Genomic DNA, 23,397 nt, shown 5'->3' with positions numbered 1-23,397 from the left:
CCCCTTTCATCTCTTCTTTGGGCCTTCCTCTCCTCCCGTTCCCAGAGCCCATGCAGTTTACAAAGCCCTTTTGGTCACTCTTTGGGCTGTGGTGTTGTGCAACGGGACCAAGTTAACAATTAACTGCATGTCATCAGGGTTTTTGTCCCAGCACCGCTTGAGGGTGTGTGGGGACTTTTATCCCCAGCATCAACCCAGGGCTCTCACAAGCAGGCAGAGCAGAGCCAGGGGAAGGAGCTGCTGTCCCTTCTCACCTGAGCCATGTCGGCAGCCCTGGACGAGTTCTGTGGCTCCGTGTTTTGGGTGAGTGGCTGCATCACCCCCATGGCCCACTCGTGGGGTGGGACACGCGGTGGGAGGGGAGAGCAGTCGGTCCCACGGCTCCCAGGGGGTTCAGCCAGCGCTCGGCTGAGGTTCTGCTATTTATCCAGGGCTGCCATGGCACTGGGTGCCCTGCACTGCCTGGGTGATGCCCACGAGACAACCACGCAAATGGCAGTGACCTGAGCCAGTACTGTCCTGTTCTAGCCCCGCAGCCTCGCTGGGGACACGGGACGCCCTGCATGGACCTCTTGGGGAGCCATCTGTGTCCAGCTGCTGCAGCTGGGTGGGCTCTGGCAAGGGATGGTTGTGGGGGAGGCCCTCCTGGGTTCAGGCAGGTGGATGGGTAGGGGAACGTTACCTGAGACCTCGGATGAGCGCTGAAACGTCCAGCCAGGAAGGTGGGTGCTGAGGAGGAGGGTGCGATGGGGTGGGCAGGAGCTATAGGAGTGCTGGGTCTGAAGGCTGAGCCATCCCAAGTGACTTGGCTGGCTTTCCTTGCTGTCCCCAGAATGCCTCCTACCTCGCTCGCCCGGATGCCGACCTGCCCGTGTGCTTCCAGCAGACCGTACTGGTCTGGGTCCCCCTTGGCTTCTTCTGGATTTTGGCTCCGTGGCAGCTCCTGCCCATGTGCAGATCCAGAACCAAGAAATCATCTGTGACCAAACTCTACATCATCAAACAGGTAGAGAGGGGCTGAGGGGGCACAGAAGGCAGGCTGGAGCTGCCTGGGATGGAGAGGTGGTGAGTGGAAAGCCTCTGGGCTGGAGTCAAGTGTGAGATGGAGGGATGAGAAGGGTAGGAGAGAAGGAGCAATGGGCTAGGGCACCACCTGGGACAGAAACATAAAGTGGGGCCCAGGATGAGGCATATCTGGGGCAGAGGAGATGGCAGGGCTGGAATGCACTGGGAGGGAGGGCTGTGGTGTGTACTGGAGCCTCATATTGTGGGCTGTTATTCTCCAAGCTTAAAACGATGGCAGTGCTGCTGTGGAAGCGCTGCATGTTCACAGGAAAGCTCTCCCAGACCATGTTTGGGTGGGAAAGGGTGTAACAGTGTATGGGACACAGTGCTTTTATGCCCGACTGTTGTCTGCCAGCAGTTCACAGTGCCCATGGTGGGCCGGGTCTCCCCTCACGGCTGGTCCCCTCTCCCCACAGGTGCTGGCTACCTTGCTGATGCTGACGGCAGTGGCGGAGTTGGCCCTGGCCTTTGTGGAGGACACAGAGCAGAACCCCCTGCCAGCTGTCCTGTACACAAACCCCAGCCTGTACATCGCCACCTGGGTAAGGGATCAGCCGGTGAACGCGCTGCGTGTCACCAAAGAGACAGAGCGTGGGGCCACGGGGCCAAGCAGCAGACAATTTCCCCTAGCACAGGGATGAGCTGGAAGGGGTGGCCACCAGGGAAGCGTAGCCTGGAAGATGGGTAGGGACCATCCCTGAACATCTGCAGGTGGTGCAGAAGGGGAGCAGGGTGAGGGCAGGTGTCTGGGTGCGTGGTGCTCTGTCCTTTTATCCTTTAAGCTGGGATGGATGCTGTGCCTGTGATCGTAGCTGAGCTCTGGCAGAAACCTTAGTAGCAGCAGAATGGGCTTCACAGCAAAGTGTGAACATCAGACCATGCCTTGCTGCTCCCACGTCTCACGGTTTCCGATGGGTTGCTGCTTAGTTTTGTGTGAAGAGCTGAGAAATGCCCCAGGATACCCGGGCAGAGGAGAAAGCTGAGGACATAGGTGCTGTCAGCTTGATGGAAGTTGTAGATACCTCACATGAGACATGGGATATTCTAACAGTCTTATCAAAGCTGTAACTCTTAGCAGCTACACTTAAAAGCAAAAGTAATATCACTGTTTGCTATCCTTCCTATTTTGTCATATCGTTTAGTTTCAAGTGCAGAGTTCATGGGAGTTCATAAGCCAAGGGAACTGCCCAGAGCGGCTGCGCCGCTGGGTCTCTGATCTGGCTGTAATTCCAGGTCTGGAGACAATATGCAGGAGACAGGGTGTGACTCCTCACAGCTGGGTGTAGCTGAGAATCTGGGGTAAAAAGCAGCTAAAACGAGAAATAGTGCCCTGCTGTAATGTTAGGGTGTCTTCAGACCTTGCTTTTCCTATGAGGAGCCTGATCTTATGTCCTCCTGAAATAAACCTTTGCCCTGTGCAATTAACTCTGAAGCTTATGTAGAGTTGGCAGTGACCTCAGGCACTGGGAGCTCAGTGTCTTCAAGGCAGAGGATCCCATCAGACCATGCACGCCGGCATCCAAAGGCACGTTCGGAGCCCAGACCTAGTCCTGCAGCCTTACCTGAACCTCTGACTGGTTTTCCTTCCCCCAGCTCCTGGTCCTGCTGATCCATGATGCGCGACGCTTCTGCTTGTGCAGAGACTCGGGGGTACTTTTCTGCTTCTGGGTGCTGTCCCTGCTCTGTGGGATATTGCCGTTCCAGTCACTGCTCCGGAGAGCCCTACAGGTTGGGTTTGGCAGGAAGCTCTGCGCTTCCCCGTGATCTTGTTCTGTTCCTGAAGAAAGTCCCTTCAGGCTTTATCTCTTGACAAGCTCTCAGTGGTCCCACTGAGGTGGTCTCACTGAGGTCCCAGCTGCCCTAGGGAAGAAGAGACCTGAGAAGGAATTGCTCTTTGAATCTGGGGAGGTGTAAGCTCTCCAGGACCTATTTTTGCCCTTACGGACTTACGGGAGGAGGTCGGGGAGAAGCAGGGAAGGATGGTGAAGGGAAGCTGAGCCAGGTTGCACTGCCTGGTTGGGCTCAGCCATGTTCACTGTCCTGGAGATGGATCTTATCTCTGAGGGCCAAGTGGCCTTGAGACAAGCCCCAAAAGTCACCCTGGCCTCTCAATTCCTGCAGGAACCAATCTCCGATGTGCCACGGTTTGTTCTTTTCTTCATCTTCTATGGGCTCCAGCTCCTGCTCTTCCTTGTCTCGGGCTTCTCAGACATCGCCCCAGAAACAAAGGAAATCACAAAGAAGGTGCGAGGTCCTTGTGGGATTTGGCTTGGGGTACCACGTCCTGGCGGAGCGGGTGGGCTCCATGCAGAGACTCCTCCTGGTCCCTGTGGGAGGGCAAGTCTGGGGACTCCAGCAAGGGGCTCAGTGAGAGCTGGAGCCTGCAGCATGGGGCATCTGCACGTGTGTCCAACGGGAGTGTGCGAGATGGGCTTCCTGGGGCTGGAGTAGACACGGTTTGAAACCTCTGGGATTCCTTAATGGTCAAACTCTTGTCAACACTATCCCTCAGCATCAACGACCTCTTGGTACCCACTTTGTTTTGTACCCTAGAACCCAGAGGTGACAGCCTCTTTCCTGAGCTTCGTCACCTTTGAATGGTACACCAGGTGAGCTGGGCTCGGCGGGGGTTTGGGCTGGAGGTGCTGTCTGGGGAGGCCTGCAGCACAGGGTGCTCGGAGTCAGTCACGAGAGGCACCATCTGTGGTGCAGCCTGAGCTCAGGGCCAAGCTGAGTGTGAAGGCTCTGCATCTGCAGCAAGGACTCTCCCTCACGTATGATGTTGGAGACTTGCTGAGGGGAGATTTCTCTACTCCACAGCACAGTTTTCAAGGGCTATCGCAAGCCCTTGGAGGTAGAGGATGTCTGGGAACTGAAAGATAAAGAGAAGACACGGGCTCTTTACACCGCTTTCGAGAAGAACATGAGGACTGCGGTGAAGAAGGCCCAAGCAGAACTGGAAAAACGGAAACGCAAGAGAAGACGCCGGGAAGGTGACCGTGGCAACAATATGAGCAAGGCCCAGAGCCAAGACGTGCTGGTGCTGGTAAATCCCTTCCCACTCCTGACCTTGCATGGGAATGAGAGATCCAGGTCCAGCCCCGGGGATTACAGTCACCTCATCTCCCTGCAGCCCCCTGTGCTGGGTTTTCCTCTCTTTGATTCTGCAGGGCCATAGGTAAGGAGAGGGCAATCCACAACAAGGTCTTCCCTGTCCTCAGCAGATCCCCATGTTTTGAGAGACCAAGAAAATCTCCATCCTTCTGCCCTGTAGAAGGACAGGAACCACCCTCAAGTCTGCAGAACAAGCAGCTCCCTTATATCTGTCTTTCCCCAACCCCGTTAGCTCCTAGCAGTGAGGTCAGAGTCGGCATCACCCTATGATCAGCCCTGGCCTCAGATTCTTCCTAGGGTGCCTGGTTTTCCACCTGAGGGATTCAGGCTGGTCTGAGCTTTCCAACAGCTGTCCTCAGCACATCTGCACGAAAGAGGTGTCGGCTTTGGGGGTGTACGAGAGGAGCAGAGATCAGAGAGAGGGAACATGACCAGAGTTAAAGCTGAGCCCTCATTGGGATGCCTGATCTGGGTGCTGCGGCACTGCCCTGGAGGCATCCTTCCAAGTGCAAGGAGCCTGCACAACCAGCTCCTGTCCTTCTCTCTAGGAGGAGAAGCAGCCGAAGAAGAAGAAGAAGGGGAAAAAAGAGGATGGCAGCCCTCGCAAGGATTTCCCCCGGGGGTGGTTGGTGAAAACCCTCTGCAAGACCTTCTGGCGGAACCTCCTGATGTCGGTGGTTTTCAAGCTGGTGCATGACGGACTTGTGTTTGTCAGCCCCCAGCTGCTGAAGTGAGTCCTTTCTGTCCCTGCCCTGTCCTGGCTCCGCACCCAGCCCCACCACCTCCCTATGTGTGCACTGCATCCAACCCCGCCAGCTCCATGTGTGTGCCTCTCCCAGCCCCACACCCCGGGGACTTTCTGTGCCCTCCCTAAAGCTGTGAGAATGTGTTACAATTTAAGGAGGAATTGATCTGAGCTGGCTGCCAGCTCTTACGGGAGATATCTTGCTCTCTGCTTCCTATGTCCTTGGTTATACAGTCCTGGCCCTTCGTCAGTCAGTCCAGCTTAGCCCAGCAGGACCTGCCCAGTTTGTTTCACAGTCTCTGGGGATGATCTGACACAAGTCCCCAGCTTGTTTAGTGTCGAGCCCGCTGTCTGGGCAGGGTCCTGTCACCACTTGGTCTGAGCTTTCCAACAGCTGTCCTCAGCACATCTGCACGAAAGAGGTGTCGGCTTTGGGGGTGTACGAGAGGAGCAGAGATCAGAGAGAGGGAACATGACAAGAGTTAAAGCTGAGCCCTCATTGGGATGCCTGATCTGGGTGCTGCGGCACTGCCCTGGAGGCATCCTTCCAAGTGCAAGGAGCCTGCACAACCAGCTCCTGTCCTTCTCTCTAGGAGGAGAAGCAGCCGAAGAAGAAGAAGAAGGGGAAAAAAGAGGATGGCAGCCCTCGCAAGGATTTCCCCCGGGGGTGGTTGGTGAAAACCCTCTGCAAGACCTTCTGGCGGAACCTCCTGATGTCGGTGGTTTTCAAGCTGGTGCATGACGGACTTGTGTTTGTCAGCCCCCAGCTGCTGAAGTGAGTCCTTTCTGTCCCTGCCCTGTCCTGGCTCCGCACCCAGCCCCACCACCTCCCTGTGTGTGCACTGCATCCAACCCCGCCAGCTCCATGTGTGTGCCTCTCCCAGCCCCACACCCCGGGGACTTTCTGTGCCCTCCCTAAAGCTGTGAGAATGTGTTACAATTTAAGGAAGAATTGATCTGAGCTGGCTGCCAGCTCTTACGGGAGATATCTTGCTCTCTGCTTCCTATGTCCTTGGTTATACAGTCCTGGCCCTTCGTCAGTCAGTCCAGCTTAGCCCAGCAGGACCTGCCCAGTTTGTTTCACAGTCTCTGGGGATGATCTGACACAAGTCCCCAGCTTGTTTAGTGTCGAGCCCGCTGTCTGGGCAGGGTCCTGTCACCACTCTTTCACAGAATCACAGAATGACATGGGGTTGGAAGGGACCTCTGGAGATCATCCAGTCCAACCTCCTGCCAGAGCAGGGCCACCCAGAGTAGGTCCCACAGGAACGTGTCCGGGTGGGATTTGAATGTCTCCAGAGAAGGAGACTCCACCACCTCCCTGGGCAGCCTCTGCCAGGGCTCTGCCACCCTCACAGCAGAGAAGTTCCCCCTCATGTTTAGATGGAACTTCTTATGTTCAAGTTTGTGCCTGTTTCCTCTTGTCCTATCTGCTCTCCCTGCGTTGATTTGGAGCATCCCACCCGGGTCTGTCTCAGTAGGGTGAGGGTCTCATGGGCCACTCTGCCCTTCAGGCTGCTGATCGCCTTTGTGTCGGATGAGGAGTCCTTTGTCTGGCAAGGTTATCTGTACGCCATCCTGCTCTTCCTGACGGCGCTGGTCCAGTCCCTCTGCTTGCAGCAGTACTTCAGCCTCTGCTTCCAGCTTGGCATAAACGTGCGTGCCAGTCTCATCGCTGCCATCTACAAGAAGGTTGGTACGAGCTTCCTCCAAGCTGGGCTGGGGATACTGGTATCTATTTCCTGCCCCATCAACCCAGGGCAACTGGGGTGTTGTCCTTTACTTCCCAGGAAGGCACAGGGAGAGCTTGGCTTGTGGGACACCCACCCAGCTCTGGGGACACTGTGGGTACTAGATCTGCCTGGGCCTGGGTGCTGCAGCCGTGTGTCTGACAGCTACCAGGGCAGAGCAGTGCCACACCAAGGGAGCTGCCACTGAAATTCCTGCATGAGGATGTTTTCTTGCCCCCAGCATCAAGTGACTCCAAGTGTGGAGGCAGGGCTGGCAGCACCCCTGGCCAGCAGAGAGGCACTAGGAGCAATCCCAGGAGCCGTTTCAGCCTGGTCTGCCAATGTCCTGCTCTGTGCCAAGCTGCTGGCAGCCAGGCTGCTCCCAAAGCGGCTTGTGATGACTACACTTTCTCTCTCCAGGCACTCACCATGTCCAGCACTACCCGCAAGGAGTCCACGGTGGGAGAGACTGTGAATCTGATGTCAGCGGATGCCCAGAGGTTCATGGACATGACCAACTTCGTTCACCAGCTGTGGTCATCCCCCTTGCAAATTATCCTGTCTATTGTCTTCCTCTGGGGCGAGCTGGGCCCCTCTGTCCTGGCTGGCATCGCAGTCATGGTGCTGCTCATCCCCATAAATGGGTTCCTGGTTGCCAAGGCCAAAACCATCCAGGTCAGTGGTGGGTGGAAGATCCTCTCTGTCCTCCCACTCATGAGTCCCACAGTTGCTCCCCTCACTCATTTTCCACAGTCCCCTACCCTTCCCTGTGATGCTGGGGATCTTTCCCAGCCTAGGAAGCTCACCTGACTTGGGCTGGAGGTGTCCTTAGCCTGAGCTGGGAGCTGATCAGCTGTGACAAGCAGGAGGCAGGTGGTACCTGTTCTACCACCCCAGCTGAACTTGAACAGGGCTGCGTGCAGCCTTGAGGAGTGAAAGTTAGGTATTACCAGCCATAAAATAAAGCTCTACCTTCCAACTGACAACAGGGGGCTGTTTTACCCAGGTTGTCCAGAGCCTCAGGGAGCCAAGGTCCAGTTTGGTGGGATGGCTTCTCTGGGCTCTGGAGCCCACCCTCCCTTTCCCTGATGTATTTCCAAGGGTGAGCTGCTGTGTGGTTTGTGACCTCTGGCTCTTCTGTTTGTAGGTGAAGAACATGAAGAACAAGGATGAACGCATGAAAATGATGAGTGAAATCCTCAATGGAATCAAGGTGAGCACTGGAGTGGAGACCCCTCTTCTTGCTGCACTGTATGGGGAGGCAGCACTCCCGTGTAACCCTACAGCACCAGTGTTAGAGGGAAGCTTGGGGCCTCCTGTCTAGGGTAGCCCAGCCTCAGTCTCTGCAATTCCTTTGGATTCCTCACCTTTTGAAAGGTTGGCTGGGGAGCAGTTCTGGGTACCTGGACCAAGACTTGGGAGCCAAGAGAGGGGTTTGTGGGGGTTTCCTGGATGGCTGTGGTGGTGAGCAGGCTGCCATGGTTGGCAGAAGTGCTGACAGTGACCTGTCAGCTGGGGATGAGGCAGTGGGGATGCTGCGGGGAAGTGCTCTGAGCCGTGGGGAGCACAGGAGAGGGGAGATGCAGTGGACAAGCAGGCTTCTGAGCAAGCCAGGAGCTGGTGATGGAGGTGCTGGCCACCAGCAAGCTGAGGCTGGAGGCAGGCCATGAGGCCAGCACCCTCTCACCCTGGTCATACCACAGATCCTGAAGCTTTTTGCCTGGGAGCCCTCGTTTGAGAAGCGAGTCAATGAGATCCGGGCACTTGAGCTCAAGAACCTGGTGAACTTCAGCTACCTGCAGTCAATCTCCATCTTCGTGTTCACGTGTGCCCCCTTCCTGGTGAGTGCCAGTGGGTCTGGGGAGGGCTAGACCTTCCTCACAGCTGGGGTTGGGCTGTGTCCAAGAGGACAGACCAGGAATCGTGGCTGGAGTGCATTTGCAGGGAGGAAGGGGCTGGCCAACAGATGCCTGGGATGCAGAGTATGGTCCTGGCTGCTGGCAGGAGGGCTGTGGTGGAAAGGGCCCATCAGAGCCGTGTGATGGGGCCCAAAGGAGAAGGGAAGTGGGAGAGGGACAATCCCCAGCAGAAAGGTGCTGCTGAGGCCTCAGGGGAGCATGAGGGGCCACACTGATGGTGGCTTTCCTTGCTGTCTGTCCTAGGTCTCCTTGGCCAGCTTTGCTGTCTATGTCCTGGTGGATGAGAACAACATCCTAGATGCACAGAAGGCCTTTACTGCCATCTCCCTTTTCAACGTGCTGCGCTTCCCCATGGCCATGCTGCCCTTGGTCCTCTCTTCCCTGGTGCAGGTCAGTCCTCACACAGGGCAGGGGTGCAGGGGGATCTCATGATACCTCTGCCCAAATCAGCACCTGGGGCTCAGGTGTGTGATGGACCTGGGTCTTGGGCACCTGGGCAGGGGTCAGCACATGGGGCTCTGCTGGCAGTGGAGTGGGACAGGACTGGCACGCATTGATACAGGCGTGGGGCTCAGAGGTTGGGGCTGGTGCTTGGGTTGGGCTGTGTGGATGGGCTGCTCTTCTTATGTGACTTCTGCCAGCCCACCCAGCTCTGCCCCATGCCCACATGCCATCCTCTTTCTGCCACGGCAGACCAACGTGTCAACAGCGAGGCTGGAGCGCTACCTGGGTGGAGAAGACATGGACACCTCAGCTATCCACCACAACCCCATTGCAGGTAGGTGGACCTCCAGGTCAGTCCCTGGGGGTCCCACGCTGGCCCAAGCCTGGGCTGTCCCAGCCCTGAGAGTGGCTCTCTGCTGACAGGCAGTGCCGTGCGTTTCTCGGAGGCCACGTTCACCTGGGAGCAGGATGGCAACGCTGCCATAAGAGAGTGAGTGCTCTGCGCCATGTTGGGGAGGGATGGGAGGGGAGAGGGAGACTTTCTACGTCGTTAGTGGGGCACGGCACCCACCTCTCACAGTGTCCCAGGGACGCTGCTCCGTGCTGGCCCTGAGCAGGAGCTGGTGGGCGACCTGGCAGTGCTGCTTCCTCAGCTCTCCTGTCTTTGCAGCGTCACCCTGGACATCGTGCCTGGGAGCCTGGTGGCTGTGGTGGGGGCTGTGGGCTCAGGCAAATCTTCGCTGGTATCAGCCATGCTGGGTGAGATGGAGAATGTCAAGGGACACATCAATATCCAGGTGAGAGGAGCCAGCCGGTGCCTGGGGGCAGGGCAGGGCTGGTCCTGGGATGGTGGCTCAGGGCAAGGACAGGCTGCAGGAGATGGCACCGTTCTTGTGTCTCTTTTTCCAGGGCTCGCTGGCCTACGTCCCCCAGCAGGCCTGGATCCAGAACGCTACCCTGAAAGACAACATCCTTTTTGGGTCAGAACTGGATGAAGCCAGGTATCAGCAGGTCATCAAAGCCTGTGCCCTCCTTCCAGACCTGGCACTGCTGCCCGCGGGTGACCAGACAGAGATTGGAGAGAAGGTATCAGCCCCGGGTTTCCCATGGGTTTCCCGTGGCATCTGCAGCAGAGGACAGAGCTGTTGCCCTGTGCTGGCCCAGGACTCAGAGATGTCCTCCCTTCCCTTCCAGGGCATTAACCTGAGCGGGGGCCAGAAGCAGCGGGTCAGCCTGGCCCGGGCAGTGTACAGCAACGCCGACATTTACATCCTGGACGACCCGTTGTCTGCCGTGGACGCTCACGTCGGCAAGTACCTCTTCGAGCATGTGCTGGGGCCAAAAGGGCTGCTGCAAAACAAGGTGAGCACCTGTGCCCTCCTCCCCACCACCCGGCCGGGCAGGAACGGCACTGGCATGGTGTTGGCCATCCTGGGCAGACTGAGGTTGCTTGCTTGGGATATGGAGGGGTGCTGTGGGGCTTTCCCATGGGGCAGCAGCAGGCAGCAGATGCTTTGTCGGTCCCCAGAGGGGTGCTCTGCATCCCCATAGCCAGGCAGTGATGAGCAGAGAGGTCCCCAGGCAGGGGATGGAGAGCCCACAGGTGCCTGGCTGGGGGGCGAGGGGTGCTCTGGTGCTCACTGCCCTGCAACCGCTATGTTGCAGACGCGGATCTTGGTGACACACGGCATCAGTTTCCTGCCCCAGGTCGATAACATCGTGGTGCTGGTGGCAGGAGCAGTGTCTGAGCACGGTTCCTACAGCACCCTGCTTGCAAACAGGGGGGCCTTTGCCCAGTTCCTGAACACCTACGGCAGCCAGGAGGAGAATGCTTCAGAGAAAAATACCCCAGGTACTGGGAACACAGGGGGGCTGCGGCGGTTAGAGGGGCCGTGTGTGTGTCTTGGGGTTATGAAAACCCCAATTCCTGATCTGTCAGTCTGTCCTGGCTCTATCTAGCCCAGGGCCCAGTGGTGGCTGCTGTGAATTCTTCCCAGCTTCTGGCCATCAGCAAAACAAGGACTCTCTGCCCGAGATTTGCACCCAGGCACTGTGTTGAACAGCCAGCAAAGGACCTGTCTGATTTTTTTCACTCCCTTTTTTAGTTCATTTATGTTTATGGGTCCCATAATCTTTTGTGGCAACAGGCTCCACGCCTCAGGGATGCTGGGGTGAGAAAGATCCTTTGGTTTATTCCAAACATGCTGTCATCTTCACCATGTCCCCTGGTGCTTTGGGGAGGGGTGGTGCTGGGATGCTCAGCTGTTGGAGTCTGGCTGTTCCCAGTCCGTCCCCACAGCACCAATCTCCACGTGCTCAAAGAGATGCTCCTGAACTGAAGTGACATGACCTACCAGATCTTTTAAAGAGCTATTAAACTAGCACAAATCTCTGCTTGAGGTCCCAGTAGTGGTGCTAGGGTAGGTCAAAAGAGCTATTAAACTAGCACAAATCTCTGCTCGAGGTCCCAGTGGTGGTGCTGGGGTAAGTCAGCAGCAGGTTCTGCCTCCGTGCAGGCCTTCAGCCCTACGTCCGCTGGCCATTCTCTCTCCAGCACAGCAGAGTTCTTCCTCCTCCTGCTGTACTGGGCTTGCATCAGGGTTGGAGAAGGTATGGTGTGAGGTGGTAGGACACCAATGGCTTCAATGCTCCAACAGGGTAGGTTTAGACTGAACATTAGGAAAGAATTTTTCACTGAAAGAGTGGTCGGGCATTGGAACAGGCTGCCCAGGGAGGGGGTGGAGTCCCCATCCCTGGCTGTGTTTAAGGGCCGTTTAGATGCAGTGCTGAGGGACATGGTGTAGGGGAGGACTTTGTAGAGTAGGGGAGATGGTTGGACTCGATGATCCCAAGGGTCTCTTCCAACCTGAACGATTCTATGATTCTATGACACTGCCTGGGATGGAGCGGGGAGCTGAGTGCAGCAGAGATGTGGTGCACGGGATCTTCTTTCTTCTCAGTGCCTGACCCTACCTTCCCTCATCCCTGTCCTTGTAGCTGTTGCTTCAGCTGGGGACCAAGAGCAGGGTGATGAAGATGAGCCCTGTGTGGAGGAGGGCCCTGAAGATGTGGTGACCATGACCCTGAAGCGCGAGGCCAGCATCCGTCAGAGAGACTTCAGCCACAGGTGAGGACTCAGCCTGGGCTCTCGGCTCCCTCCCCTGGCCCCTGCACTGCTCCCTCAGAGCTGGGGGTCTGGGGGCTTCTCTGGTGGGACTCCTTCAGACAAGGGGCTGGGGGCCTCCCTACTTGCTCCTACCACCCACTGGGCTGGGTAAGGAGCACCTGATCTTGTCTAAATGCCACGTTACTGTGTCACAGCCTTACTCTGTGGCCTTCCCTGAAACTCCTGCCACTGGTAGGTTCTGCTTCTGGGGACAAAGGCTGTGATTTCATGGCTGCAAATGCCTAAGGCTTCCACAGGACTCATTCAAAGCTGCCCAGTTAGGACATTATTTCTCAGAGGGCTCCAGCTCTGGAGTGCCCATGCAGCATGGGGATGGACCCCAGGAGAGAAGGACCCATCCGGCACCCTGTGACTAATACTGCCCATTGCCTCCCTGCAGCCTTAGTAAAAACAGCACCAATTCCTTGGAGAAGGCCCAGGAGGAGCCCCCCAAGAAGCTGAAGGGCCAGCAACTGATTGAGAAAGAAAATGTGGAAACTGGCAAGGTGAGGAGGGTGGCTGGGGTGGGCTGCCCTGGCTTGCTGCTATGAGACCCTGCCTGTGGCTCGGAGAAGCTGGTGCTGGCGTTCTGTGGCCTCATCGCAGCCCAGAGGCACTGAAGGAGACAGCTGCTGGGGCTGGTGGGCGAGGTGGTGGAGAGCAGCAGTGTGGGCAGCAAGGTGGGAGTCCCAGGGCTGTGCTGGTTGTCACTGGACATGGTTTGATGGGCTGAATTGGTCCACAGGTGAAGTTCTCCATGTACCTGCGGTACCTGCGGGCTGTTGGCTTGTGGTACTCTTTCTGGGTCGCCATGGGCTACGTGGCACAGTACGTCGCCTACGTGGGGACCAACCTGTGGCTCAGTGCCTGGACTGACGACGCGCAGCACTACCTGAACCAGACCTACCCCGTGGAGCAGCGGGACCTGCGGATCGGGGTCTTCGGGGCGCTGGGGGTGTCACAAGGTGAGCGTGGGAGCATCCTGTGAACCTCAGCCGTGTGGTCCAGAAGGGATCTGGCTTGTGAGGCCTGCAGCCAGCGGTGCAGCCAGGAGCAGAGGGCCCAGCATGATGTCCACCTGCCTGCTGCCACCTTCTCCCTTGCTCCTGGCTCAACTGGGGACAGATATCAGTGTGAAACAATCATAAATTTCCCTGAGAAATCTGTGGTGCCCCCTTAGGCTGAAGATCATCATCCTTTACCAGCCTGGACATAGTGCCAGGCCCCAAGGCTTTCCAAAAGAGTTAATGTTCTTCCTCTGTGGTGGGACACAGTTACTGGGGTCTCCCAACAAGGTGGGGCGCAGGACTATCACAGGGGCTCACTGTGGATCTGCTGGCTTGGAGGTGCTCGATGTGTCCCTTGATCCAAAGGGTGCCTGGAGCCAGTGTCACACATGAGCTGGTGATGACCACCCTGTTCTCTCCTTGCAGCCCTCTTCCTGCTCTTTGCAACCATCCTGTCTGCCCAGGGTGCCGTGCGAGCCTCCCGGGTTCTGCATCAGCAACTGCTCAGCAACATCCTGCGCGTGCCCATGAGCTTTTTTGACACGACCCCAACCGGGCGCATCGTGAATAGGTTTGCCAAGGTGAGAGAGACAGCCCCAACGTGGAGAAGGTGTTTGTTCCAGCAGGTCTGGAGAGCATTGGGTGGTGGCACAACCCTGTTGCTGTTTAGTGCTGCCCAGGTGAACCCAGGGCAGGGCCTGGAAGGGACCAGAAGGGCATGGAGGAGGTCAGGCTGACTGTCAGGCAAACAGCACCCCGGGCTATCCTAGCAGGAGAGTGGCCAGCAAGTCACAGCAAGTTATTATCTCCTCTCTTCAGTGCTAGGGAGGCCACACCTGGATACTGTGTCCTCTTTGGGGGCCATCTGGTCAAGAGGGACATGGAGAAACTGAAGAGGGTCCAGAGTAGATTACTGAGAGAGTCAGGAGCCTGCACGGACCTGGGCTCAGCCCTGTCCCTTTCTCTGCCTCAATTCCTCCCCTGCGTCCTGGGTCCAGATGAAGATGCAGTTCCCAAAGCTGGTCTGTGTTACAGGACAATATTATGGAAGGCTTCTCTGTTAAATCAGCCATTCCCAAGCTCAGAGCTGTAGCCCTAAATGGGGTTGTGACCCTAACGCCAACTCAGTGTCATCCAGTATTTTCCCAAGTGTCTGGTACTGCATTACCACATGAGTGTGTAGGAACCCCATATGTGGGGGCCTTTGGGCTTCTCCCCCTCTCTGGGGTCACTAACTGCTTCTTCCCACTCCTTTGTCCTCCACAGGACATCTTCACCATAGATGAGACCATTCCCATGTCCTTCCGCAGCTGGCTCTCCTGTTTCATGGCCATCATTAGCACATTGCTCATGATCTCCTTGGCCACTCCATTCTTCGCTCTTGTCATCATTCCATTGAGTATCTTCTACTATTTTGTGCTGGTGAGTAACCGGGACTTGAGGGAAGCTTCTGCCCTGCTAGGAGCAGTGTCTTTGTGGCTGCTGGGCTTTGTGTTGGTAACCAAGCTGTGTCCCTCATTTCAGCGCTTCTATGTCTCCACGTCACGCCAGCTTCGGCGTCTGGACTCTGTAACCAGGTCTCCCATCTACTCCCACTTTGGTGAGACAGTGTCAGGCCTTTCTGTGATCCGGGCCTATGGCCACCAAGAGCGGTTCCTGCAGCAAAATGAGAACACCATGGACATCAATCAGAAAACAGTTTACTCCTGGATAATCTCAAATAGGTGAGTTTTATTCCTTGTGCCGCAGCACAGCCCAGGGGCTTCTGGTTCCTGGGGGAGGTCTCCAAGATGCTGCAGTCCTCCCTCTTGATCTCAGGACTTGAGGGTCTGTGTAGGAACTGGGGGGCCTTGGGATAGGGACAGCATCTGAGAGATAGAGAGTCCAGCGTAGGGCAACAGAGAGGATGGAGGGGTTGGAGCATCTCCCTGATGAGGAAAGGCTGAGAGAGCTGGGGCTCTTGAGCCTGGAGAAGAGAAGGCTGAGGGGAGACCTTCTTCATGCTGCCAAGGCTCTAAAGGGGGGGTTGAAGGAGGATGGAGCCGGACTCTTTCCAGTGGTTCCCAGGGACAGGACGAGGGGCAACGGGCACAAGCTGGACCATGGGAAGTTCCACTCCAATGGGAGGAAGAACTTGTTTGGGGTGAGGGTGGCAGAGCCCTGGCAGAGGCTGCCCAGGGAGGGTGTGGAGTCCCCTTCTCTGGAGATCTTCAAGCCCCGCCTGGATGCTCCTGAGTGATGTGCTCTGGGCAGCCCTGCTTTGGCCGGGGGGTTGGACTGGAGGGTCTCTAGAGGTCCCTTCCAACTCCGACAATTCCCTGATTCCATGATCTGTGGGAAGATGTTTTAGGGCGATTCTGAAAGGCAGAGTGTGCCCCCCAGAGCCTTGGCAGGGGGAGCCGTGCTGTCAAGGGCTGAGATGCTTGTGGTGGGCTCTGGGGAGAGGCTGATGGTCCAGGCTGGGTGGGAGTGCGATGGGAGCACTGTCTGGTGCTGATGTGTTACTGGTAGGTGCTTTGGGTGTGTGAGGGTTGTACAGCTAGAACTCCTCTGATACGTGGCATTACCAGCACAGGAGGTAACGTGAGAGCCAGGGAGTGACAGGTAGAATGACCCTGCTTGCAGAACTGGCCACAGAGCACGTGCCGTGTAGGTGCAGGTACCGTGTCTACAGCGCTGGGCTCGGAGCTGGGTGCACAGAGATGCTGGTGGGGTGCTGGTCTTACTGGTAGCCCCTGTGTTGGGCACAGGCAGGTGCCTCTCCCACCCACCCCTCAGCTGTCCTCTCCTGGTGCAGGTGGCTGGCCATCCGCCTGGAGTTCGTTGGGAGCCTGGTGGTCTTCTTCTCTGCACTTCTAGCAGTGATTGCAAAGGGCACTTTGGAGGGCGGCATCGTGGGCCTTTCTGTCTCCTCCGCCCTCAATGTGAGTCAATGGAAGCTTTTTCTTATTCCAGGATGGGGCTGTTCCCGGGAGCTCTGAGCTGGCTGCAGGATACTGCCCTCCCTCCAGCTGGGGTCCACAGAAAGGGGATTAGCTGGGGTGTCCCACCACCTGGGGAGCTGCAATGGAGCCAGGGGAGCACACATCCCAGTGTGAGGGGGATACTTGCTGCCACGGGGAGGAGTGTGTTCCTGCTTCTGCATCCCATGGAGATGTTCCAGCTTCTGCATCCCATGGAGATGTTCCAGCAAAGCTTTTGAAGGACCGGGGAGAGGGGGCTGAGGGAATGGAGAGCTGGGGGCCCGGCCAGGGATGCTCAAGCCCAGACTGAGTCCCTGAGCAGAGGTGGGAGGTGGTTGTTCCTGGGTCCCCCTGGGCTCTGCACCATCTGGGCTCTGTCCCGCAGGTGACGCAGACGCTGAACTGGCTGGTTCGCACCTCTTCAGAGCTGGAGACAAACATCGTGGCTGTGGAGCGGGTACACGAGTACACGAAGGTGAAGAACGAGGTGAGGAGACCAGGGTCCGGGCAAGCCCCTGCTGCACAGGTCGGTGGCAGCCAGCGTGGCAGGGTGCAACCCCCCAGTGCTCCTCTGCCCCCAGGCTCCGTGGGTGACAGAAAAGCGTCCACCCCGTGGCTGGCCCAGCAAAGGTGAGATCCAGTTCGTTGACTACAAAGTTCGTTACCGACCTGAACTGGAGCTGGTACTTCAGGGGATCACCTGCAACATTGGGAGCACCGAGAAGGTGAGGACCTCTCTGCCTCTGACCTCACTACACCTGATCTGTAGTGACACGGTGTTGTTCCTGTCCTCTTCCCTTTGGTCTGTGAGCTGGGGAGGGATGGTGACGGGACAGTGGAGACTTGAGCAGTGGGGCAGGGACCAAAGGAGATAGTCTGGGAGATGGTGATTGCAGATGCAGGGCAGAAATGCCCACCAGACCGAGACAGAAAGCATCTTCCCTGTTTTCTTCAGCCCTGCCAGTTGGTCTAAACAGCTGTTTCTACAGGTTGGGGTTGTGGGTCGAACTGGGGCTGGAAAGTCCTCCCTCACCAACTGCCTCTTCCGGGTGCTGGAGGCAGCTGGAGGGTCAATCTTCATCGACGAGGTGGACATAGCGACGATTGGCCTCCACGACCTGCGCCAGAACCTCACCATCATCCCCCAGGTGCACTGACCTCACCTGACCTCCCCATGTCCCACTGCTGCGTGGCCTCCCCAGGCTGCGTGCCCTGGGCAGCTCAGTGCCCTTAGTGGGTGCTGTGGGGAGCTCAGGGGCTGTGAGTGTCCCACTGTCACCTCCCCTGCCCAGCTGCCCGCCGAGGTGGGCAGGATGTGGCCAAACTCGGGGGGCCTGGAGCCGCGGTGTGGCTGAAAGCAGTGCTGTCCCTGGCAGGACCCCGTGCTCTTCACTGGCACCCTGCGGATGAACCTGGACCCCTTTGACCAGTACACAGACGAGGAGGTCTGGAAGGCCCTCGAGCTGGCCCACCTGAAGACATACGTGCAAACCCTGCCCGAGGGGCTGCTCCATCTTGTGAGCGAGGGAGGGGAGAACCTGAGGTGAGCGGAGGAGTGGGGACGTGCCCAGCTCCCCTCCCTCCCCTCCATCCCAGGGAAGAGCCTGGGCCAGCAGCCTCCAGCAGAGGGGCCGTGCAGGGACAAGGGCACACCAGCTTCTGGGAGGGAAGGTGGGAGAAAATGGTGAGTGCTGTCAGGGAGCCAGCCTGAGCCAACCCTTCCGTGGTGGCCCAGAGAGCAGGATGCTGAAGGAGGTGGCACTCGTGGTGGCAGGTGATCAGCTGGGGCAAGGCCAGGGAGGGCTGGGCAGGCAACGTCGGGGTCAGGGCTCGCAGAAGTGATGCTGGTGTTTGCCCAGTAACGCCTGTTCCCCGCTTCATCCCAGTGTCGGGCAGCGGCAGCTGGTGTGCCTGGCCCGGGCCCTTCTCCGCAAAGCCAAGATCCTCATCCTTGACGAAGCAACAGCAGCCGTAGATCTGGAAACTGATCATTTAATCCAGACAACGATCCGGAGCGAGTTTGCTGACTGCACTGTGCTCACCATCGCCCACCGCCTCCACACCATCATGGACAGCAACAGGTACCGTGGGGCAAGGGGAGCGGGGCCCTGGGCAACTAGGAGGGGGCGAGAGGTGGCCGGGGGCAGGGGCAGGGGAGGACGTAGTGCCTGTGACAGCAACAGAGCTTCTAGGAGAGTGGGACAGAGGGAGGGGACAGCCGTGCAGTAGTTATGCCTTTGTGGGGAGAATGTCTTTTGGGATCCTTCCCTACTGCAAGAGGCCATAGAGAATCACATGGGACTGGAGGGGACCTCTGGAGACCACCCAGTCCAACCCCCTGCCAGAGCAGGGCCACCCAGAGCAGGTTGCACAGGAACGTGTCCGGGTGGGGTTTGAGTGTCTCCAGAGAAGGAGACTCCACCACCTCTCTGAGCAGCCTGGGACGTTGCTGATACTCTGTGTGTCACCCCCAGGGCAGGGAGCGGAGCTGTGCCCTCACTTCTGTGCAGAGGGGAACCCCACAGCCGTCCCCAGAAGGAGCTGGGGGTCGGTGGGGCTGTGGTGTGGGCACCAGCAGCGCTATGGGCTGGGATCCCGGGAGCTCAGGCCACCTTGTTCCCTGCTGCAGGGTGTTGGTGCTGCAGGCCGGGAGGATCGCGGAATACGACAGCCCCGAGGAGCTGCTCAAGAAGCAGGGCGTCTTCTCCAGCATGGCAAAGGACGCCGGCATCACCGCCATGGAAAGCACCTCGCTGTAGGAGCGGAGCAGCCCTCGGGGGCGCGGGCAGCTCCTGCCCAGGGGCACCCACGGAGCAGCCACTGCTCTCCCCACGGCCGGGCTGCCCCGGGGTCGCTCTGAGGGCAGCTCTGCCTGGGGGGGAGAGCGGATCGGGACGGGAAGGAGCTGTCAGCCTCACCCTGCACCCTGCCGGCTGCCCACAGAGGGCCTGCAGCTCTGTAATTTATTCCAGTATAGAGGGAGAGATGTGCGTGTCCAGCAGGGAGGCCACGGACCCTGGGGGGGTGTTTTTGTACTTTGCCACCCCAGGGAACCTTGCTGAGAGCTGCTGTAGCACCTTGGAATGAAGTTTAGTTTAATCTAAGACTGAATGTTATCATTTATTTACTTTTTGTACCTGTTTCTTGTCTTCTAACTAAAACTTTAAGAAATGCTAAATAAGCTTCGTTTTACCTTTAAAGCTGGCTGGTGTCTGAGGGAAGGTGGTAGCGCGGGTTCTACAGACACAGGTGGGTGGGGAGCCCTCCTCCAGTGGCACAGCCACCCCCAGGCACCAACCCCACTCTCTGGCAGCAGAGGTGAAGCCAGGGCCTGCCTTCCCCAGGGCTACAGCTCCCTTGGACTGTGGTGCAAATAACTAGGGTGGTCCCTGGGGCTATGGTCACCACTGGTGGGGCAGATCTGGAGCTCTGGCTCCAGGCTAGAAACCTGACTGTGCTGGACACCAGCTGGAGAAGTGCAGGCACGTGGACGTGCCCCACCGACACGCACACACGTGCCTCAAACAAAACACGGCGGTTACTGGTGACAAACTTTTGTCCTTGGGCATGAAAGGCGGGAGCTGCAGCACCGACACCGGCAGCGGCCAACCTGTGCGCGCTGCGCTGCCCACCCGCTCCCAGCAGAGCCACCCCCTTCACCCCGGCCGGGGGCAGGAAGGACAGGAGCCCCCAGCAGCCCCAGCTGAGCCATGTAAGACACAGCACTGGGGCCAGGGCAGTGCCAGCACTCCCATCTTCATAAAGAACTTCACCGTGAGGGTTCCCTAGTGCCTGAGCTGCAGCTGGTGCAGACACCAAGAAGCAGCATCCTGAACCCCACCGAAAGGCAAATGGTCTTCTGCGCCCTGCAGGGTCTGCATGAGCTCTGTGGGCTCTCCTCCCGGCTCTCCCAACACCCCCACAGGCACCTCCTGCTCACAAGGGCAAATCTTTATTTACAGAGCAGCAGTACAGGGGACACAACCACTGTCCCAAGGAGAAGGGAACTTCCCACCTTCAGGGCCCAGCAGCAGCAGGTAAGACACATCACCCTGGCAAAGGGCACTACATCTCACCCAGAACTTGCCTTGTCCTCCCAGAACAGCAGCACCATCTCCTGTGCCCTGCAGGTGAGGCAGTCCTGGTCAGAGCCCCCCCAGAATCACTCTGGAGAACAGCCTGCGCGTTCCCTCCTGCCCTGCCCCAGCCCAGAGCAGCTTGGTGGGCACGTCAGCACAACCATGGGGCCTGGGTGCTGGAGACACTGCACTGACAAGGGAAGGTGCTGTTCTGCAGATCCAGCTCAGCTGTGAGACAAGACCCTGCTAGCTGCTGCTGGCAGCAGGGCTTGGAAAGGCTCCAGCTTCTGGCAGACCAGGCACAGGGACAAAGCACCCACTGGGGGCTCTGCTGTGGGGGCTTTCAGAGGCCGGGCCCATCCTAGTCCCAGAGCTCAACCAGTCCCAGTGAAGCTCCGAGCTGCTTCCCCAGGCAGTGTGTAGATGTCCCACCCTGAGGTCCTGCACAGACAGACATGACCCAGCTCCTGCTGCTGAGAAGGCACAGGGGCCACGTTCACAGGCCCTGGGTTGCTTTTAAGACCATTTGGCTGAAGATGGACTCTGGAAACTCAGCAGTAGTTCCACAATTAAACCCACAGCAGCTTCTCAGCCTCTATCAAGACCTGCCCCCCACCAGGCCACAGCCCCACGCTCTGCTCCCACCTTGATGCAGGAGACCCAAACAGCACAGGGTGAAGGCAACTCACCCCTGCCCCCACACAAGCTGCCTGCTCCTGCCTGCCCTGCCAGCACATCCTTCTTCCTCCCCAGAAGGGGAGGTGGCAGCCGGCATGGTGGGGCCCAGGAGCACTGCACAGCTGCGAGGGACACAGGCTCAGGGCAAGCAGTGGGGGCTGCAGGGCTGGCCAGCCTCCCCGAGGCCCCTGGCAGTCCCAGCAGGAACAAGGCACGGGGTGCAGGCTCCTGCCTGCCCCCTCACGTGTACTCCGTCTTCCGGATGTAACTGGAGGGCACGTAGCCCTGCTTCCCGTGTGCCTCGGCCAGCCACCACTCCCGATTGCCTGTGATGTCCTTAAACTGCAGGATCCTGAGTCTCTGGTTAGCTGACACGCTCAGCTCGTTGCTGTTTCGGCCTTTGAAAGTGTAGAGGGCATAATAGACCTGTCAGAGAGAGGGACAGAGGGAGAGCGTCAGCTGGATGGTCGTGACACACGGCCTTGCTCCTGCATCGCACAGGATGTGTGCGCTTTTGCGTCTCTTCCCAAAGAGTGACAACCCCAGCTCTGTCCTGGCCTCTGCCAGAGCTGCCCCCACCTGCCCACCCCCATTTTCAGCCTAGTTCTCTGCCTCTGCACCTCTGCTGCTGGGAGAAAAGGTCTCATCCTCAACCTTAGACATTTGGGATAAAGAACCTCCACCTCCTACCCCTCCCTGGTCACTACCAGGGAGGAGGACGATTCAGCCCCCACTCAAGCTATTAGACTGGAGATGAGGAGAGGGTTCTTCACTGTGAGGGTGGTGGAGCACTGGAACAGGTTGCCCAGGGAGGTGGTTGAGGCCCCATCCCTGGAGATATTCAAGGAGAGGCTCGACGAGGCCCTGGGCAACCTGGTCTAGTTGGGGGTGTCCCTGCTGACTGCGGGGAGGTCAGATTAGATGGCCTTTGGAGGTCCCTTCCGGCCCGGACAACTCTATGACTATGACTCAAGCGATGGGGTCAGCGGTCCCTTCCGGCCTGGACACCTCTATGACTATGACTCAAGCAATGGGGTCAGCCCTGGGGTGGCTGGGCGCTCACCTGGTTGCCCTCAGACTCACTGCTCTCCAGCCCAGAGTCTCTGTCCTCCACCGAGGGCGAGGGCCTGGGCTGTGCTTTGGCTGGGTGCCCGTTACGGGCGCTGGGGCTGCAGCCCAGCTCGGGGCGGCTGTAGCGGCGCTGAAACGTCACTGTACCGGCCTCCAGTGGGGCCGTCCTGTCACCGGAGCCAAGCTGGGGCACAGAAGGGGTGTCTGTCTCCGAGGCGGGCTGTGGGGACTGGTAGGGGTCTGCTGGGGAGGCAGAGTCCTGTAGGGGTTTCTGAGTGAAGGTGACAGCTGCCCCACTGGGGCTGAAGGTCAGCGTGGTGTTGCTGTGGGGAGAGGAGCTGCTGTGTTCCGACTCGTTGGAAGACTGGCTGCCCACAGAAACGTCCGACTGGCTGCGGCGCGGGTTGTAGGGCTTCAGAAAGGAGCTGTACACAAAGCCCTTGGTCACTGCAGAGAGAGAGGAAGGGAGCTTAGATGGGGGATCAGAGAAGGGGGTCGCAGCAGGCACCGAGGGCAGGGAGCAGCCACCTACCCCCATTGTCTATGAGCCAGCGATTCTGGCTGCCCATGGGGTCCTTCTTCTTGATGACACCCACGATGTCTCCTTCCAGCAGCGAGACATCCAGGTCTTGGGCAGCATTGAAGTTGCGGTCTGCCTGGAACAGACTGTCCGGGGGATAGCGGGCCAGGAGGGCAGCTCGGATGTCATCCGACTGCAGGAGGTAGCTGGGCTGCAGGAACAAGACCCATGTCAGCAGTTGTCCTGGGCTCCCCCACGAGCCCTGACACAGGGCAGAGGGAACTCACCAAGCCTACAAGGGGCTGCCGCCGGGCAGACTGCCGCTCCACGCTCTTCCTTTCAAAAGGCTTTTTGGGAGCTGCCTGGGACTCTGGGAAGAAGGTGAAGGCCTGGAGCTGCTGGAGGACTCGACTGTGCTCATCCTGGAAGACAGCAATGAGGTTCCCCTCCTTGCCGGACACCTTCAGCAGCTGGAACCAGAGCAGTGTAGGGATCATGGTTAGGTGAGAGCTGTTAGGAGGAAAAGTGGCCAAGAACCACAGCAGAGACCACGCCAGCTCCCAGGCCAAATGGGGCTCCGAGCCCTGCCTGTAACTTGCATCAGGCCCAGGTTTGCAGTCCTGTCTGGACCCGGCTTTGAGTAGTCCCCAAACTCATGACCTGAGATTCCTCTGGCAAATGCTCTCCGGCCACTGCTCCAGGAGCAGCTAGAGCCTCTGCTATCTCTACTCACAACTGCACCAAGACCCTGCAATCCCCAACCTGACTCCATCCCACAGGAACCCTCCCCAATTCACTTGGGGCCAGAAGCTGCAGCAGCAGCTTCCCCCGCAACCGGGCAGGTCCCAGAGAGGCTTGGGGCTGAGCCTTGCACAGAGATGAGCACTGCACTGCGC

General features: G+C 58.2%; 2 protein-coding genes across 5 annotated transcripts in view; one reads left to right on the top strand and one right to left on the bottom strand.

Moving 5' to 3' along the window:
• Window positions 1–207: 207 nt before the first annotated feature.
• On the top strand, window positions 208–19,268 carry ABCC2 (ATP binding cassette subfamily C member 2). Of its 2 annotated transcripts, XM_014957970.1 has the most exons (32): window positions 208–303; window positions 833–1,006; window positions 1,482–1,607; window positions 2,659–2,793; window positions 3,187–3,309; window positions 3,619–3,674; window positions 3,886–4,111; window positions 4,728–4,909; window positions 6,439–6,616; window positions 7,075–7,329; window positions 7,802–7,867; window positions 8,358–8,495; window positions 8,817–8,963; window positions 9,267–9,351; window positions 9,441–9,507; window positions 9,688–9,814; window positions 9,927–10,103; window positions 10,212–10,379; window positions 10,683–10,869; window positions 12,015–12,144; window positions 12,584–12,689; window positions 12,929–13,148; window positions 13,617–13,771; window positions 14,457–14,612; window positions 14,715–14,914; window positions 15,988–16,114; window positions 16,539–16,640; window positions 16,735–16,878; window positions 17,143–17,301; window positions 17,530–17,696; window positions 18,040–18,234; window positions 18,783–19,268. In XM_014957970.1, the coding sequence occupies exons 1-32, from the start codon at window positions 262–264 to the stop codon at window positions 18,910–18,912; spliced, it is 4,650 nt and encodes a 1,549-aa protein (XP_014813456.1). In that variant the 5' UTR covers window positions 208–261; the 3' UTR covers window positions 18,913–19,268. The 2 variants fall into 2 exon arrangements, with proteins under 2 accessions (XP_014813456.1, XP_014813449.1); XM_014957963.1 differs by lacking the exons at window positions 208–303; window positions 833–1,006; window positions 1,482–1,607; ... (3 more) ...; window positions 3,886–4,111; window positions 4,728–4,909 and adding an exon at window positions 5,530–5,699.
• Window positions 19,269–20,086: 818 nt separating this feature from the next.
• Window positions 20,087–23,397, bottom strand: part of DNMBP (dynamin binding protein) — a 34,799-nt gene continuing 31,488 nt past the window's right edge. For all 3 annotated transcript variants that reach the window (XM_014960038.1, XM_014960050.1, XM_014960058.1), the window contains 4 exons: window positions 22,789–22,971; window positions 22,514–22,712; window positions 21,974–22,428; window positions 20,087–21,336 (listed from right to left, as the gene is read on the bottom strand). In XM_014960038.1, coding sequence (XP_014815524.1) covers window positions 21,151–21,336; window positions 21,974–22,428; window positions 22,514–22,712; window positions 22,789–22,971 — 1,023 coding nt within the window. In that variant the 3' untranslated portion in view covers window positions 20,087–21,150. The remainder of the gene's footprint in view (window positions 21,337–21,973; window positions 22,429–22,513; window positions 22,713–22,788; window positions 22,972–23,397) is intronic.

This window comes from Calidris pugnax, unplaced genomic scaffold (genome assembly GCF_001431845.1).
Source record: "Calidris pugnax isolate Ruff unplaced genomic scaffold, ASM143184v1 scaffold4, whole genome shotgun sequence".
NCBI lineage: Eukaryota > Metazoa > Chordata > Aves > Charadriiformes > Scolopacidae > Calidris > Calidris pugnax.
The sequence above is the reverse complement of the archived record's forward strand: the minus strand, read 5'-3'. Positions and strand labels throughout refer to the sequence as shown.

Bases quoted from the DNA above. Each gene is read 5' to 3' on its own strand.
- ABCC2 (XM_014957970.1), top strand. From the start codon at position 262: ATGTCGGCAGCCCTGGACGAGTTCTGTGGCTCCGTGTTTTGG. The intron at 13,149-13,616 runs GTGAGCGTGGGA...CTCTCCTTGCAG, and splicing joins GGCGCTGGGGGTGTCACAAG to CCCTCTTCCTGCTCTTTGCA. The intron at 13,772-14,456 runs GTGAGAGAGACA...TGTCCTCCACAG, and splicing joins TCGTGAATAGGTTTGCCAAG to GACATCTTCACCATAGATGA.